At 36.3% G+C, this 18,202-nt stretch overlaps 1 protein-coding gene and 2 long non-coding RNA genes across 4 annotated transcripts in view; 1 reads left to right on the top strand and 2 right to left on the bottom strand.

Moving 5' to 3' along the window:
• The window catches only part of LOC148682295 (uncharacterized), a 560,329-nt gene that overhangs the window by 79,936 nt on the left and 462,191 nt on the right, over positions 1–18,202 (bottom strand). The gene's annotated exons all lie outside the window — the stretch shown is intronic.
• Positions 1–18,202, bottom strand: part of si:ch211-203c5.3 — a 31,001-nt gene that overhangs the window by 12,468 nt on the left and 331 nt on the right. Inside the window, exons 2-7 of one of the 2 annotated variants that reach the window (XM_087245882.1) lie at positions 17,211–17,332; positions 4,898–4,948; positions 4,620–4,724; positions 3,961–4,045; positions 3,169–3,364; positions 1,297–3,073 (exon numbers count right to left, since the gene is read on the bottom strand). In XM_087245882.1, coding sequence (XP_087102008.1) covers positions 1,297–3,073; positions 3,169–3,364; positions 3,961–4,045; positions 4,620–4,724; positions 4,898–4,948; positions 17,211–17,290 — 2,294 coding nt within the window. In that variant the 5' untranslated portion in view covers positions 17,291–17,332. Of the gene's footprint in view, positions 1–1,296; positions 3,074–3,168; positions 3,365–3,960; positions 4,046–4,619; positions 4,725–4,897; positions 4,949–5,646; positions 5,728–17,210; positions 17,333–18,202 lie in introns of those variants that run through there. The other variant, NM_001445236.1, reaches the window with a different exon arrangement.
• LOC148682296 (uncharacterized) lies at positions 8,006–9,922 on the top strand. The gene is made up of 4 exons (XR_015942808.1): positions 8,006–8,087; positions 8,748–8,805; positions 8,921–8,984; positions 9,099–9,922. It is a non-coding gene; the product is annotated as an uncharacterized LOC148682296 (long non-coding RNA).

An 18,202-nucleotide genomic window follows, 5' to 3' on the forward strand; every position in this document is an offset into this window, starting at 1 on the left:
TCTCGCATAAACCAATTTCACTTAAAATGTGACTTAGAAATTTTAATTCATTATATTGTTTTCTGTGAGGAAGTGAACAAGATGATTCTCACATCATTTTGAAGCAAAAACACTAGACTACAAGATCCAGTTCTCAAAAGTCTTGTGCACAAATGTTCTCTGTGTGTTTCATGGCCTTGTTTCAGAGACTTCAAAATTTTAGTTTTTCACTAACCACGCATAAATGTTTCTTTCTCAAAAACACAAACACATACAAACATGCCGCTTAGGTATTATTGTAGCCTAACTTGTGCTGTTTACAGTGTTATCACACTTTATCCATTTATATGTTTTTAAGATACTGAAAACAACACAAATGTCAGTGCATGTCCAAACTTCTGCAGAGCCCCAAAACCCCCTTAGACCCCAGAGGGTTAACCAATCAGAAGCTTCCTCTTGTGGGGGCGTGATTGTGACCTACTCCTCATGTTGGGAGTCCTGGGGGAAATCTTCCAGCCGACACTAAGAAAAAGTTCATCAAACTGGGCTCGGCTCAGTCAGTTTATGAGCTCACAGAGCTGGATACACCTCTGAAAGTACCTAGTGGACTCAGATACGGCCCTAAACGTATCAATGCTGTTTTTCAGCCTTAATAAAACACATAAACACAAAGGGCTTTTACAACAACAAATCCAGACTCTGGGAAGATGGTCATCCGATGCCTTCAAAACATACATACGTCTTAGCCAAAGGCACCTCAAAGAAGCCCAGATGACTCTCGCCAGCCATCAACCCACATCTACTCAAGGGAGAGGGCATGACCCAGCCACATTCCCTGCTCTTTTTCCTTACTTCTAGACTTTGTTTCTCCACCAGTCAAGTAGTTAATTGCAATTGCATCCAAGCCCCATCGTCATCCCTCGCCACCCTTGGCTGTTTCCGCAGGAGTCTTCACGGCCCCCTCCCATCTATGGACTTTTGTTTATATGTTTATATAGAGCGCTGTCATATATACACACACACACACATGTATATACTCTCATATATATATATATATATATATATATATATATATATATATATATATATATAGAGCCCTGCCACTTCCCAGATCTATCTCCATCAGGAGTGTTCCTTGAGCATATTTTTGACTTTTAATGAGTAATTAATGAAATGAAATATTAAATAATAATCAATTATTCACAGTATTTTAAAGTGCCGTCAATATCAATATCGTGTATGTTCATTAAAATGATGTATTGTATTATTTAATATCAGCTAATGTCTATTTCTTAGACGAAAGAAATAAGGACTTACAAGGCTCTTTTAGAGGTTTTGATGACTGCTGAAAGTCTGATGAGACACTCGTCTGATCTCTGGAATTTGTGAAGCTCAAACTCTTCCAGCTCCTCCTCTGAGGTCAACAACACAAAGACCAGAGCAGACCACTGGGCAGGTGAAAGGCGAGCAGATGACAGACGTCCACTACTGAGGTGAGACTGAATCTCTTTCAGCAGAGTTTGGTCGTTCAGTTCATTCAGACAGTAGAACAGATTGATGGATCTCTCTGGAGACAAATTCCCTTTAAGTTTCTGCTTGATGTAGGCAATTATTTTTTTTTTGCTCTGGTCTCTGTCATCCTGCTGTGTCAACAGGCCTCGTAAGAGTTGTCGATTGGACTGGAGTGACAGACCGAGAAGGAAGCGAAGGTAAAGGTCCAGATGTCCATTCTCACTTTCCAGAGCCTTGTCTACTGCTGTCTTCAGGAAATCGGTCACGCCTTTATTTTTGCCTATCTGTAAAAACAATCCATGCTTCTTGTCTCTGTCTAGAATCAGATGTTGATAAAGGGCTGCAATGAACTCCTGAATGCTCAAGTGAAGAAAGCAGTACATGGTACCAAGAATGATTCCCGTCTCCTCCTTAAAGATCTGGGTACACATGCCTGAGTACACCGATGCCTTATAGACGTCAATGCCACAGTCTTTCAGATCGCTCTCATAGAAGATCACATTGTTTCTTTCCAGCTGCTGGAAGGCCAGTTTCCCCAGTGAAAGGATGAGCTTTGGATCCCAGGAGACATCTGCTGTGTTTTCTCCATCATACTTTTTTCTGCTCTGCTGGATCTGAAAGCGGAGAAAGTGTGTGTACATCTGTGTCAGAGTCTTGGAAGATTCCTGCAGTGTTTCAGCATGAGCCCTGTGTTTCAGTTTCAGTATGTTCTGGAGAACAGTGGCTGAAATCCAGCAGAAGACTGGGATGTGGCACATAATAAAGAGACTCTTTGACTGTTTAATGTGATCAATGATTTCTCTGGCCTGATTCTGATCTGTGAGTCTCTTTCTGAAGTACTCCTCCTTTTGGGCATCATTGAATCCTCGTATCTCTGTCAGCCGGTCGATACAGTCAGCAGGAATCTTACTGGCAGCTGCTGGTCTGCTGGTGATCCAGATGAGAGCAGAAGGAAGCAGATTTCCCTTGATGAGGTTCGTCAGGAGAACATCCAGAGAGACTGCTGAAGATACATCATGACACGTCTCATTACCAGCAAAGTTCAGAGGAAGACGACATTCATCCAATCCATCAAGGATGAACAGGACTTTGAATCGTGTGCTTCTTGTAAGGTTCAGTCCTTTAGTCTCAGGGAAAAACTGAGTTATGAGGTCTTTTAAACTTTGTCTTTCTTTCTCCTTTAAGTTCATCTCTCTGAATGGAAGAGGAAATATGAAGCTGATGTCTTGATTTTCTTTCCCTTCAGCCCAATCCAGAACAAACTTTTGCACAGAGACTGATTTCCCGATGCCAGCAACTCCTTTTGTCAGGACAGTTCTGATCCGCTCATCTTGTTCAGCTGCTTCAAACAAATGTTTGCATTCAACCTGTATCTCTAGTGACTGATGACGTCTGGAAGCAGCTTCAATCTGTCTGATCTCATGTTCAGTGTTGACCTGTTCACTCGCACCCTGAGTGATATAGAGATCTGTGTAGATGTTATTCAGAAGTGTGGAGTCTCCTTGCTGAGCAATTCCTTCAAACACACGTTGATATTTCTTCTTCAGGCTACATTTAAGCTGATTAATGTAGAGCAGCTCATCTAAACACAGGAGCAAAGAAGCAGAAAGATTTAGTCTTGACTTTTCCAGCTATATTAGTAAGTGTCAGTTTGACAGATGGTCATGAGTCTCTTACCCTGGAGAGTATCAGCAGCTTGATCTTGCTTTATCTCTCTCAGGAAGAAGAGTGTGAGATCAAGAGCTGCTTCTGTCATAATGCTTCTGTTCTCATTAAACTCCTTTACAAACTCTTGTCTGTTTTCTTCTTGTAAGATTTTCTTAAATTTCTCCAGTTGATTCTTCAGAAATCTGATCATTTTACTCTCAAGATTCTATGAGTGAAGAAAAGAGAAGAACAACATTTAACCAAAACACTCCATGGCATACAGCTGTTCATGCACAAACAACTGAACAATTGCAAATACATTATTCAACATTATACTACAGGACTGTGCTTTATAGGGTGTGCAGTTGTTTTCAGATGGAGTAGATTCAGACAGGCATTGAGCACATTTATGAATGCTGAATGATTTTCATTATTTCACAGCTACAGAATGACTACACGTGTGAAGTCTGTCTAATCTTTGTATTGATGACTAGTCTAGATTTGGACTACTGTTAGATTTTCACCAAAAGCACAAGCTCAGCCTTTAGTCAAGCCATAATCATTTGTACATCTATTAAACCAAAATGACTTGGTGGGATATGCAGAATAATTGACTAATCTGTTCATTTATTAGAAAATAATACACACAGAGGTGTAACGGAGACTCCACGAGTATCACAGTCGTGCATTATTTTATAAGAATTCAATGAACTGAAGTCAATTATTCCTTAATAAATGAATTGCTCGACATTTGAATTAAGCAGTATATTTTTAAATAACTATTTTTATTTTATTTGTTTATAGTTAATGAGTTTATCCCACCTGAAAGATTGACTGGAGATTGTCTGTGAAGCTCTTGTGTCTCCTGTGAGTCTCGTCTCCTGAATCTGCTGACTCATATTCAACACTGTTAACAGATAAAACTACTGTAATTACACATTTACAGGCAAACACATACAGATATATCTTACAAACACTGAAAATAATACATGTAGTGCTCATAATGAGACAGTGGACAGATTTGTTTTTGAGTTTTCAGTTATATTAAGCTGAGAAATTACAGTCAATTGTCTCTGTCATTACAAAGCCCTGTCAACCACAAAGTCATTATTAGAAAGTAGCTTTGAAAGTTTGATTTACAGTTCATTATTACACACACTTTTAGCTACAAAACAACACAGCTACATTTACCTTCAAAAGATTCACCTTTATTTAGATATATTTACACAACAGTTTAGTTATAAACTTCTTCAAAACATCTTTCATGCTCCACAAATGAAATAATCGACAGAAATCTGATATTAATATTGACTGAAAGATCTTCTGAATAAGACGCCAGGTGTCTGTAAATGTCTTAAAGAATCACCAAAGTCATTTGATTAATTTAAACAACTGATTTATTCAGGAATGACTCTCTCTACTGAATTGATGCTTTACACAAAACACTCCATGTGTGAGCAATAATGTAAAACACACAATACCTTTGGGCAGATGATGGTGATTCCCCACTGAACTGTGGTGGATTCCCTTTAGACCAGTCACTCTTCAGAGACACAGAGCTGGACACACATGATCCTGATCTCACACTGAACACACAAACACACCAGAGGAATAAACTGCAGGACAAACTTCAGTCTCCTTTACAAGAGTTTATCAGACAAATATGAGTCTGTGCAGTTTAATTCAGCACAAACTAACAGTTGACTGAAGATCTGTCTGTCGTCATGTTGAAATAATGGTGTAAAAACAGAGTCAATACCTGTGTTTCTCTGAGAGAGAGTCCTTTACTCGCTCCTCTGCCATACTGCAGCTAGAACACCAATGCAGACATTAGCAGAGCTTTCAGGAAACAATCACACACACACACACACACACGTATATATATATATATATATATATATATATATATATATATATATATATATATATATATATATATATATATATATATAAAGTCCTTAACATGAATGCAGTTGGTTTAACCCTGATCTGACATCTCAGCTGTTTCACATTTGATTTAAGGTAAATGCATGTTATATAGAGTTTATCAAGAGAAGTTCAGGTTCAGCCAATTGTTGATTTAGTGAGTATTAAAATGTCTCTCTACTAAAGAGGCTCTTTGGTTAATGAGTTACTCTGACAGTAAAGGGTTAAATGCAGTGTTGTTTAAGGATCGTCAGCTTGTTGTTTTCAGCAGCTTTTCTTCCTGTTCAACTGGAAGGTCTGCTTTAACTTTACTTTTGATTTGGTGACTCTGAATGTTTAGAGTTATATTTAATGCTGAATTATTGGACACTATTGAGTCAGTCTGATATAGAAGAGCACAAACACTTTAAAGGGATTAAAAATAAAGCTTTTAGACACAGTGTTTAAATGAGCGTGTTTGACTCAGTGTTTAATCTGTGTTTGAGGATTTGATCTTCAGGATCAGACATTTAAATCACACTCACACATATAAACCCTTGATCATCTCCACAAATCAGCGTAATGTAGAAGTGTTAAACTCACATGCAGAAGTACAGACGCTCTTGTGCAGCAGGAACACAATCTGAGCTCTTTCACTCTTTCACTTCACTAAAACACACCTGTGTGATCTACAGGTAGATCCTGAAATATTATTGGCTCCACAGAGTGACACTGACATGAATATTCATGAGATTCTCCTGACTGTGGGCGTGTCCTGAAGACAACATACAAACCACTGGAGCTGAAGATATCTCTGCAGATTCTCTGAGCACGAGTGTGTTGATGGAAGATTTAGAAAAGGTATTTAAGATGAAATCTGAGAGGTCTCTGAAGAATATTTACAGTAATGTTGAACCTATAAAATAAGATTAGAGAATCATATATAGGAGGAGTAAAGGTGGCAGCGTGAGAGGTCGGAAAGTTTTCTGCTCCATGCATTTATTAGTATTAAATGACTTATTTGCACTTATTGAGTGAAGTGACTTAAAAATCCCATTTTCGATCCTTAAATCGTAGTAGACAACATGCCGAGAAATAATTCTAAAAAAGCAGCTGATATTACCGAGGATGTGAGCAACACGCAGAGTGGTGACGGCGCCATGTCGGACCAGGGAGATAGCAGAGAACTCCTCGGCGGTATTAGATCTGAGGTAGCCGCGCTCAGAGTGGAAATCCTCACTGAGCTTAAATCATCCATCTCCGCGGTAAAAACATCACTATTAGAGCAAGAACAGAAACTGAAGGATTTGGAAGAAACACTTTCCGATGTTGACGGCAGTGTTACTGCTATGGAATCTACGTGTTCAGTGCTGTCGAAAAAAAATGAAAAATTGAAGGCCAAACTTGATCACTTGGAGAACAGATCCAGGAGGAACAACATCCGTGTGATTGGCTTTCCTGAAGCCACCGAGGGGACACATCCGTCTGCATTTATTGAAACTATGTTACTCGAGGTTTTCGGAGAGCAAAACTTTACCAGAAAACCAGAGGTGGATAGAGCCCATCGTTCTCTAGCACCCCCGCCGAAACCTAATCAAGCCCACAGGCCCTTCATCGTGCGAATGCATCACTACCAATCGAGGGAATTAATTCCTCGTTTGGCCAGGGAAAAGGGACATGTGTTGTACAAAAGAACACGCATTCACTTTTACCCCGATGTCAGCGCTGAGGTAGCAAAACGAAGAGCGCCGTTTAACTCGGTCAAGATTCAACTCAGAGGCGCAGGCATTAAATTTGGCTTGCTCTTCCCTGCACGGCTACGAATAAATCACAACGCAACGAGACATTTCTTTGACTGTCCGCAGCAGGCTATGGGATTTGTTAAAGGAATTCTTCCCCCGTCACCAAATGAGGCACATCGTGGTAGGAAATGGGTATTTATTTATTTTTACTCAACCAGTCTCAGCGGAGAGTTAAATATACCTAATCGTTCCAGAGGATGGAGAGCTGGAAAGACTAACTGTAAGTTAATTTAAATGTAGGCTTATTCTGTCACACACTCTGTATAAGTTCAAGTTCAAATGTCCCTTGTTTCTGTTATTTGTAAAAAAAAATTGTCCTATTGGAGCAGAAACACAAGCTGGTGAGTTATGGTTGTTTGTATTCCAGCAGACAGGTTTTGTTCAATGCTGGTTGTGACATGGGTGGGGGGAGGGGGTGTGGTTACACGGTGTTTCTCTCTTTTATTTGTACCTTGCACTGATCACATCATGAAAGGAGTTAAAATGTTTGTGTTGTTCACCATAAACTGGGTAATTTGTCATTTATCTACAACTACTTTTTGGTATCATATCTAGGTTTAATCAATGTGATGTTAATTTCATAACATGGAACGTGAGAGGCAGAAACAAGGTTTTAAAAAGAGGGAAAGTTTTTTTCTCACTTACGGCAATTAAAAGGTGACATTATTTTTCTGCAAGAGACTCATATTCTAAACTCAGACATAATTAAACTTAGGCGGAGCTGGGGGGGCAAGTATTTCATTCAAAATTCAATGCAAAGGGCAGAGGTACGGCTATTCTCATCAGGAAAAATATTAATTTCACCAGTGAAAAGGCTATCAGTGACCCTCATGGTCATTATGTGATTGTTGTAGGTTGTCTGCTACACTCAAAAAAATGAATTATGGCTTTAGTTGATCCAAAGAATGTAACTATGTTTAAATTAAACAATTCGCTTATGTTTGTGTATTAAAAATAAAAGTGTTGTGTTGGAAAAAATTAGAAAAAGTAAGTTTTCACATTTAAACAGCTCGCTTAATTAACATGAATGAAAGGGAGTTGTGTTGCTTCTGTAGTACTGCATTTTGGTCAATAGGTGGAGTAATATCTGCACATGCGCAGTTTCAAAACAACACAGGAAGTAAGAAGATTCAAACCACAACGATCACTCTCAGTTCAGCGCCATATTATGGGAATCAAAAGATGAAGATTACAGTACAAATTGAGAACGTGCACAAAGCTTTCCCCAATGTGGACACACAGGTGAGATTTTTTTTACTTTTTATGTATTTATACTGAGGCTGTGACAACATTTTAATCATAAATGTACTCTCTTGTAATACTATGTTGTGTTTGTGTATAGTATTGCTATGAAATTGCCATGTTCCCTGTGTCTTTTCCACATTATAGACAGATAAATGTATAGATTGTTTTGCATTCCTGTGAAATTTTATACTTGGTATATATTAACTCCCCCAAAATAAAGTTGCAAACGTTGGTAGTAAAGAATAGTCATGTTAGAATAGTCTAAGCTTTTCACTCATCATAGCACACGTGCTGCTGATAATGTGACAATAAAAGTGATTTGATTTTTTATTTGATTTGATGGTCTTTATTTTAAATGAGTATCAAGCAGTTTGTCGAGTTTGAATGCTAGTTTTGATAACTTACCTAATATTAATTAAAATGTGGTGTTAGCACAGTGTTATTTATTATTTAATTGTATTATTCAAGCCTGTTAACTTAAAAAAAACCCAGCAAAAATGCATTTGTGACACTTAAAAAGGATGACATCTAGTATGATGACATATTTAATGTAAGCTTATTTGTTTGGTCATCTAACACGTTTTAATTTGCTATTTATATTATTATATATTATTTTTTTACATTTTTGCTCACTCACATCTATTTTCTCCCTCACAGGTTTACAGCTCAACCTCTAAAGTCCCATATCTGGCTGAGGAGACTGTGGATCATCCAGGTACTATGCCTTTAGATGCCTATACACACATTAAAATGATGTACAGTAAAAATTACTAGTAATTTTAACTACTAATTGTTTAGTAAATTACTAATTGTCATTTCATGTCATTTAGAACATCACCAGTGGAAAAAAAGGTGTGAATGCATCCTCAAAGCCCCTAAGTGAGGGAGTACATGGTAAGTTATTTTATTTTATTTTTTTAAACATTTTGTATTTTCCTCTTAAACCAATTCCTCCTTTCACCTTTGATCTGTTGGTAATAGTTTTATTTTTTTACCTGACTTTTTTAGGATGCTGGGCATGATGAAGCGCAAACCTTGATGTGCAACACCACCTTATGAATCTACAGTAGTTACATTAACATTTAGCAGACTCTTTTGTCTAAAGTGACTTACAATTGAGGACACATTCAGCAAATCAACAAGAAGAGGCAATACATCCAAGATGTGCTAATTATAAAAATAAAATTAAGAATTAAGAATGCTTCTACATGTGGTTTGTCAAGCCCACACACCTGTGTGAAGCAGACTTCATGCACAATGTTTTGTTTTATAGATATAGGGAGTGGTTATAAGAAAGTGTCTGGTGCAAATGTGCATAAATGATGCAAGTGTCAGAGAGATGAATGTGTGTAGCTATTGCATGTTCTGTGATGGTTGGTCTAATTTATAGTGTAGTGCTGATCGTGTTACTTTGCTTTAAAATGTTAATCTTTCTTTGAACAACTGAAGTGTTATCTACTTTTTCAGTGTAAAGAAGGTACAGTATAGTTTACAAAAGAAGACTTGATTTTTCTAAGTATATTTTTGATAAATCATTTGAAGGCAGAATATTATTTTTGGATGTTTTTGTAATATATGAAAAGTATTATTTTAAAAAGTGTATTTTATGATGTTTTTGTAAGCATATTTTTGTTAATCATTTATTGTTTTCAATTTGCTTCATACTTGTATTACTATTATTTTAATAGTATTAATATTTTAACTTATTGTAAAACTTATTGTATAAGTGAAGATACAGATAAAGACAGTATTTGGATTTTGATAATCATTTTATTGCTGGAAAATGTGTAAAACTGTAAAAATGCTATTGAATAAACTCAATGAAACGGAAACTGTTTTTTTATTTGGTTAAACATAACAATATCAATTTTAGAATAATTGAACTTAAATAACTACATTGATTAAAGCTAAATTATAAATGTTACGTTGATTGAACTAAACAACATTACATTACCTTTATGTAACTAACTTAAGTTCACTAAAATTAATATTCTTTCTTAAAGGTAACTTAACTCGGTTACGTGGAACCAGTGGACAAAAAAAAGTTAATTAACGCCAACATATCATTTTTTTGAGTGTAGACAAGCAAGTGATTCTTGTTAATATTTAAGCCCTGAACTTTGACGATAGCAATTTTTTCAATAAAGTGTTCAATTCTATTCCAATAGCTGATGGTTATGAATTAATTATAGGTGGGGATTTCAACTGCGTCTTGGACACATTCTTGGATAGATCCTCTTCTTAAATTATACAGCCTTCCAAAGCAGCTATAAATATCAAGAATCTTTGTAATCAATTTGGACTATTAGATCCCTGGAGATTTATTCCCCTTCCTCCAAAACATTTTCCTTTTTTTCTCCGATACATCACTCGTACAGCCGCATTGACTTTTTTTAGTGGATAAGAGTCTCTTTCCCCTGGTTTCATCTAGTATGTATTGAAGAAGATTTCTATTCTCTCAGTGTGAAGTATTTTCTGAGTGTAAAGCAGTTAATTTTCTCTTCTCAAAATGTATGTAGTGTTTGCAGCAAACATGCCAGCATGTGTTAAAAATACTGTGTTAAGATGAGTATGCCTGCACAGGAGCAACACTAGGAGAAAGCCATGCTGAAGAATGACTGTGTAGAATAACTGAATATGTAAAGCACTGGTTATATATGTTAAATACTTGTATGAAGCTATATGTGTCAGAAGCTATAGTGAGTAACATGTTATCAAGTGATTATGCTATCATGACAGTGTATGTAAACACTTAGTCCTTTTGCATAAGTTGCATCTATGGAGAGAGAACTTTGGTTTCAAAACAGTTGCTGACAGGACATAGACCTGTGACATCTCACTGACCATAGCAAGCAGGCTGGGAGCTAAGAATAACAGGGCCAAAAAAAACTATCCTAAAATGGTTAAAAGTTAAAACAAGACACCTAGGGGTGTGGAAAATAACCTGTATAAAGATTGTTGAAAACACAGAGACTTTAGAAGGAGCAGAGAAAGAGAGAACCAAAGATAGGAATTGTCCAGGAGAGACTTCAGAATGCTCTGGGGTCTTCTCTGCTCTGCTCTTTCTCGGCTTTATTATGGAAAATAAAGTCTATTTTCTGATATTCAAAACCTCCAGTCTGATCATTTCTAATTGATAGGAAGTCGAATTACGACAGTATCATAGCATTATTATATCTGATCATGCCCCGTCTTCTTTTGTACTTAAAATACCAATTAAGCATTCCCCCTTTACACCCTGCAGACTAAACTCTTTGCTTTTGGCAGATGAAGAATTTATGAATTATTTAACCAATAAGATTAAGATTTATTTGGAGTTAAATGACACACCTGATGTATCTAGATCTATATTATGGAAGGCATTAAAAGCTAAATAACTGCTTTCTCTTCATATGTGAAAAAGAAGGAACTTGCTCGGCTTAGGTATATTTCAGAGGCTATTAATAAGTTGGATGAACAGTATGCCATCTCTCCTTGCCCTCATTTATATAAGGAAAGAGTTAGTCTTCAAGCAGAATATAATTTGCTTTCAACATCACAAGAAGAGAAGAGGTTATTAAAAACTCGTCATACATTTTATGAATTTGGGGACAGAGCGAGTAAACTATTGGCTTTTGAGTCTCGTCAATTAAGTAATTCAAGGATGATTACTAGCATTAAGGCTACTTCTGGATCTATGGCATATACTAATATTAATATATTAATGAGAGTTTTGTCCATTTTTACTCCACCTCATACTCCTCAGAATATCCCAACGATCTTACACTTTTAGATTCTTTTTTTTTATAAAAATTGACTTACCCACTATAAGTTCTGACTTTAATTCTGATCTGGGAAGACTTGTTATAGTCTCAGATGTCTTGGAGGCTATTGCAGCAATGCAAAGCAGTAAAGCTCCAGCACCTGACGGTTTCCCAATAGAGTTTTACAAGAAGTTTGCAACTTTACTGGGCCCTCTTCTTGTGGAAGTTTATAACGAGTCCTTTGTTGCTGGAGCACTTCCCTTTACACTTACACAGACTTCTATCTCTCTTTTAGCAAAGGAAGACAAGGATCCTACTCATTGCGAATCATACAGGCCAACTTCACTTTTTAATGTGGGCTTTAAAATTTTATCAAAAATTATTGCATTACTCCTAGAACCTGTCATGTCTTTTGTAATTTCTAATGACCAAACTGGATTTATTTGCGGACATAATTCTTTTAACAATCTACGACGTTTATATAATGTAATATACACACATTCTACCCCAGGTGAACAAGAAGCAATAATATCTCTCGATGCTGAAAAGGCGTTTGATAGACTAGAGTGGGAATACCTTTTTTACACCCTTAAACAGTTTGGCTTTCCTACAGACTTTATTTCATGGGTCAAACTGTTATATGCCTCTCCGGTTGCTTCAGTATGCACAAACAATGTATACTCTGAATATTTCCATTGCATCGAGGCACCAGACAGGGGTGCTCCCTCTCACCGTTGTTATTTGCAATATCAATTGAACCATTAGCTGCTAGGCTTCGCCAGTCCCCTGACTTTAAAGGTATTATGAGATATGGTACAGAGAATAAAATTTCCCTATATGCCGATGATGTTTTGCTATATGTATCAATCCCAGTCATGTCAATACCTAAAATTGTGTCATTAATAAAAAAATTTGGCAAATTCTCTGGCTTTAACCTAAACATTAACACAAGTGAGTTTTTCCCAATCACTCCACCTTCCTTTAGAGACTCTTCCTTTATCCCCTTCAAAGAAGAATTTTTTTACTAGACAGTTTAATCTCCTCCTTTGTGTGGTGGAACAAAACTCCTCGCATCAGGAAGGCTTTATTGCAAAGATCAAAAAGTCAGGGAGGGATGGCACTACCTAACTTTTTATTTTATAACTGGGCAAGTAATATCCAGACAGCAATATACTGGTTACCTAGTGTGGATCCCCCAAATACCCCTGTGTGGGTACAAGGGGAACAATCTTGCTCTAAATTCAAACTTAGCTCCCTCGTTTGCTCTTCACTCTCTCTAATGGGAAATAATTATTTCTCCTCTCCTAATCCCGTATTAATTCACACCTTTAAAATCTGGTCCCAGTTTAAAAGACATTTTGGTCTACAATCAGCTTCGATTTTGGGTCCTGTAGTCTCTAACATTCTATTCCCGCCGTCTTACATGGACTCTGCTTTTTCTACATGGCAGGAAAGGGGAATTAGGTTTCTAAAAGATTTATACTAAACAATACTTTTTGCTCTTTTGAAGAGCTTGTAGGACATTTCCCGTTACCCAGATCTGCAGATTAGGAGTTTCATCAAGAAGGTATTTGTTTCCTTTCCAGAAATACCCCCTAGATCACCCATTGAGAATTAGCTTGAGCTGAACGCACAAAGCAGAGGACTCATCTCAAGCATTTATTCAATTATTACATCTATAAACCCACAGAACCTGGAGTTTATTCATGAAGCTTGGCAAAGTGATTTAAATAGAGAATTTTCAGATCTAGAATGAGCAGGTGCCTTAACTCAGGTGCATTCATCCTCACTATGTGCTAGACATGGTTTAGTTCAATTTAAAGTTCTCCATAGGCTACACTTCACTAACTCTAAATTAGCCAAAATTTACCCAAATGTTAGCCCTGCATGTGGTAGATGTTCACAATCACCCGATACCACTGCTCATATGTTCTGGTTTTGTTCCAAGTTAGAAGAGTTTTGGAAGGGGATTCCAAGAGAGAATATTGATCTCAGTAAAGACATACTTTCAGTTATTGCCTTCACTACACTACTAGCAAGACTTTAAAATTATTCAAGTAGAAAAAAGGTAGACCCCCCAACGCATGCTGGCTGGATAAAGGAAGTGATGTCTTACATTCTATTGGAAAGATTAAATACATGAATCGAGGATCGAAACGCAAGTTCCTAGACAAATGCTCCCCCTTTATGAAATACTTTGAAGAACTCCCTGGCCTTTAGAAAATGTATTTATTTTCATTTTATGTTCTCTTATACGTTATTTCTATTATACTCTTTGGATGTTACTAAACTCCTCATGTCAAATGAGAACATATTGACTAAAAATATGACAATGTATTTCCTCACTGTCAACTTTGCTATATCTGGAAGGTTTTGTGATTCAAGAGAATACGACCGCTTTTTTAAAAAAAATTATAATTATTATTAATTAATTTGTTGATTTTTTTTCTCCCATTTTACTCATTATTCTTTTTCTTTTCTTTTTGTATTAAGATGAACCTCTTTTGTATATTCCCTCTTTTGGATGTTACCAAGCCTCAAATGTTAAATGACGACATATGGACTGAACAAATATGGTACACATTTGCTCACTGTCAACTCAGGAACTCTGGAATGATGTGTATATGTCTGTACACTGTAAAAAATTGCTGTTAAAAAATGGTCAGATTCTACGGTAAAATAATGTTTTTTCACTAAAACAGTAATATTCTGTTAAAAACAGTGCTTTCTGGGTAACATTTTTGTTTTCGAGAAAGTAACCAACTGCAGAAAACTGTGAGCTAACAGAGTTCAGATTCGATGTTTTGAAGTCTGTGTTTGAAATCACACTTTGTGTCCTTGTTCACCATTTCATAAACTAGTTAACTAATATAGTTCACCTGACAGTTTTAATGAACACTAATGAGTGAATTCAGACACTGATGAACACCTGCTGTTAATAATTACAATTACTGAAGAAAATAAACAAGAAACACAAACAGTGTCTTGAGTTACAACATTAAATAAAATCAAATAAAATAAAACAGCTTCAGTCTCAGCAGAGGATCATCAAACAACTCCACAAACAACAGCAGACACACACTTATTACTGACTGATTTGACTTCCATACTATTCTCATTGAGATCCAACAGAAATTAAGGTGGTTTTTGTGTCACCGTAATGGAGTGAGGGGCTGGTTTAGTTGGGCTCTTTACCCTTGAACTAATTAATTCAGACTCTCCAATTACTATAATTAAGAGTAAATAATTAAGAGTTAACAAAATGCTTGTATTGAAACAATCAAGTTGGAAAGTCAATAAATAGAGAAATCTATTTGTCTGAAATTAGTTCTGATGAATGTTTTGTTATAAATCTGGAAGAAGGGCCTCATGCAATAGATTTTATGCTTAGTTGCAGGTATTAATTTAATTAATGAGAAGTGGAAGATACCTCTGTAATTACTTAACAGTTAAGAAATAACATACAAAAACAGATCAGTTATGACGAATACACACTCAGACCTCATGAATCTGACCTTGTATCTCAACAACGGTAACATCTCAAATGTTTCATGCTGCAATGCATGCTGGGAGTGGCACGGTACAAATATCCCAGCATGCATTGCGGTATAAATAAATGTTGTATAATGGTCTAACGGTTTTCTTTATTTGTGTTTGATTCTGCTGTTGTTTATGTTTAGACTTTCAGTTGCCTGTTTGTGAGTTAAACTGTTAATTTTGTTAGTTGTCACCATTATTGAGGTTCATATGCTGATTATTGATGTCTCTCTGAGTGCAATAGACCAATGTTATTGTCCAAGATATTCTTAAAAACTTCCAGAAATCATTGCCATATATAGACATACAATGTAAAACAATAGATTTAACATTGAATAGGAGCAGTAAATTTTATTATACTAAATGAGAACAGACTCTGCCATTTAATGGCAACATGAACATCACCAGATCTTATTTAGGTTTTTGGCTGGCTTGCCTCAACAAAGGAGCTTTTTAAACAAAGTTCTTATCAAATGCAGCAGCCTAGATATATAAATGTCAAATATGACAGGGCTAAGAGCCCAACTAAAGCAAACTCTGTTCTCCATGATGGTGACGTAAAACTTTAACTTTTTCTCAAGAAGAACTTTAGTAGATGTTATACAAAAATACATGTATTAAGTAATAAGTGTAGCTGGTGATGATGTTTGTAGAGTTGTTTAATCATCCGCTGATCATTTAAATGATTTAATCATTTGTTGTTCTTCAGGTTATTTCATTATAAAGCTGTGACTAAAGTTTTGTATGTTCTGTTCTTGTTTTTTCCCTTCAGTATTTCTTCATTTGTTCATTGTTAATCCTCAATTATCATTTAATTAGTCAGTTAATTAATGAATTTACTTCAGCTTTGCTACATGTTTCTTGAACACTCAGTAGTGTGGACACTTCAATAAAAACTGAAGTATATGCTCTGGGGTTTAAAGGGTTAAAGGTGTGAGGTAAAAACACAGTGTAAAATGTATTTTAACAGTAATATACTGTTAATTTACACTACGGAAGTAGACTGTAAAAAAACAGTATATTGCTGGCAACCACAGCTGCCAGTAGATTACTGTTAAATCAAGGAAAAAACAGTATTTTACTGTAAAACCTGAAGCTAATTTCTTCTGTCTGTCACCCTTGTGGAGGAGAGTAGAGCCAGTGTATGAGTTAAAGATGAACAATGAACTGCTGATGTTATTCTGCATGTTTCTTTATTTAAAGAAAGCGGCTGTTTAGTTGCAGATGCAGTCAGAATCTCTCTGGTGATTCCAGATTTACATGTATGTGTGCTGTTGTGAAAAATAAGACATTAGAATTAAAACGAACTTATCTAATTAACAAAAATAAGTTATCATTATGATTATGCTTCTAAGCATATATAGCACATTACTTCATAAACTCATTCAGCAGTTGGCCAATTTGAGGCAGTTGCTTTCAGTGAGCAGACTGAGTTCACTTGAGTATTGTGTAAATCAATGTAATCCATGTATTTTTACATCAACATACTGTAAAATAACAGTACATTGCTGGCAACTGCAGCTGCCAGTATTTTACTGTTTTTTAAAGGGACAATTTTTAACAGTGTATGTATGTGTGTATGTGCATATATATATATATATATATAGGGAATTTAACACAGGTTCTTTGTGTGAAGAAAAAGGCATGAGACGTGAATACCAAAAATACAAAAAAAACTTTATTATTTTCCGTATTTATCCAATATAAATCACTTTTAAAAAACTTGGTAGCTGATAGTAGCCGCACATTTACATAAATAACAACAACAACAACAATGGGAGGAGTGGCAGGTAAGCTAGTTACGTAGCACCAAACTCTACAAAATTACAAATGGTCTTACCGCAAGTGCACCACACACACGCACACAAGCATACGTGAGCACACAACACACACACTGCACTCAGTGTCGTATCCCACCATCGCACGATGGACAACTAATGGCCTGCCTGGAAGCCTCAGCTCCTACAAAACAAAAAATTACAATTAACAATTGTACAGTCACAATCTCACACAACACACAGAAATTCCCCAAGAGAGATTCATAAAAATCTACATGCAAGAGAAACTCAAAAAACAGTAATATTAATAATAATAAATCAATTAACTCAAAAAGAATAAACTTCCCACAGGAAGCACAAATCAAACAATGAATTCGGCACGAAAAGAAAAATAATGAAGCCCAGAAAACACAAATGAATCCACGCACTCAAAATGTATCAGCTACTACTAGTATGCAAGTACTCAATGTGAAGGCAATTTGAGTCTGTGCTTCACAGCACAATAGTTGGAATCTTCACGTTAAGGTTCGCACATGAATCCGGTATCAGACAAATGAAGCTGCATCAAACGGACTCCAAAGCAGCAATATAAAGCAGCAGTAATGAAGCAGCAGTATCAAGCAGCAGTATCAAGCAGTGGTCTATAAAAGCAGCAGTGGTTTATAAAGCAGTGGTTTATAAGCAGCAGTCTATAAAGCAGCAATATCACTAATGCTGCTCCCTCTGTGTGCCCACATGCAGTTATCCTTCCTCTAGTTTGCGAGCCACGTTAGCAACATGCACTCACAGACGCATTTATAGATTAAAACAAAGCCCAGGAATAAAACGCGATCCAGCTGGGGTGTATATATATATATATATATATATATTTTTTTTTTTCTTCTTCTTTCAACGCCGTGGTTTTGGTAGGGCAGGAGTAATGTAATGATTTAAACTGTAAATGCAAAAACTCAATAAATAAATATATATAAAAAAAGACTAGTGCTGTGCATGCACTGTACACGTGAACACAGCTGCTGCACTCGTGCATTCAGGTTAATTATGAGCAACTCAC

Source organism: Danio rerio, chromosome 4, assembly GCF_052040795.2.
Source record: "Danio rerio strain M-AB ecotype USA chromosome 4, GRCz13ab, whole genome shotgun sequence".
NCBI lineage: Eukaryota > Metazoa > Chordata > Actinopteri > Cypriniformes > Danionidae > Danio > Danio rerio.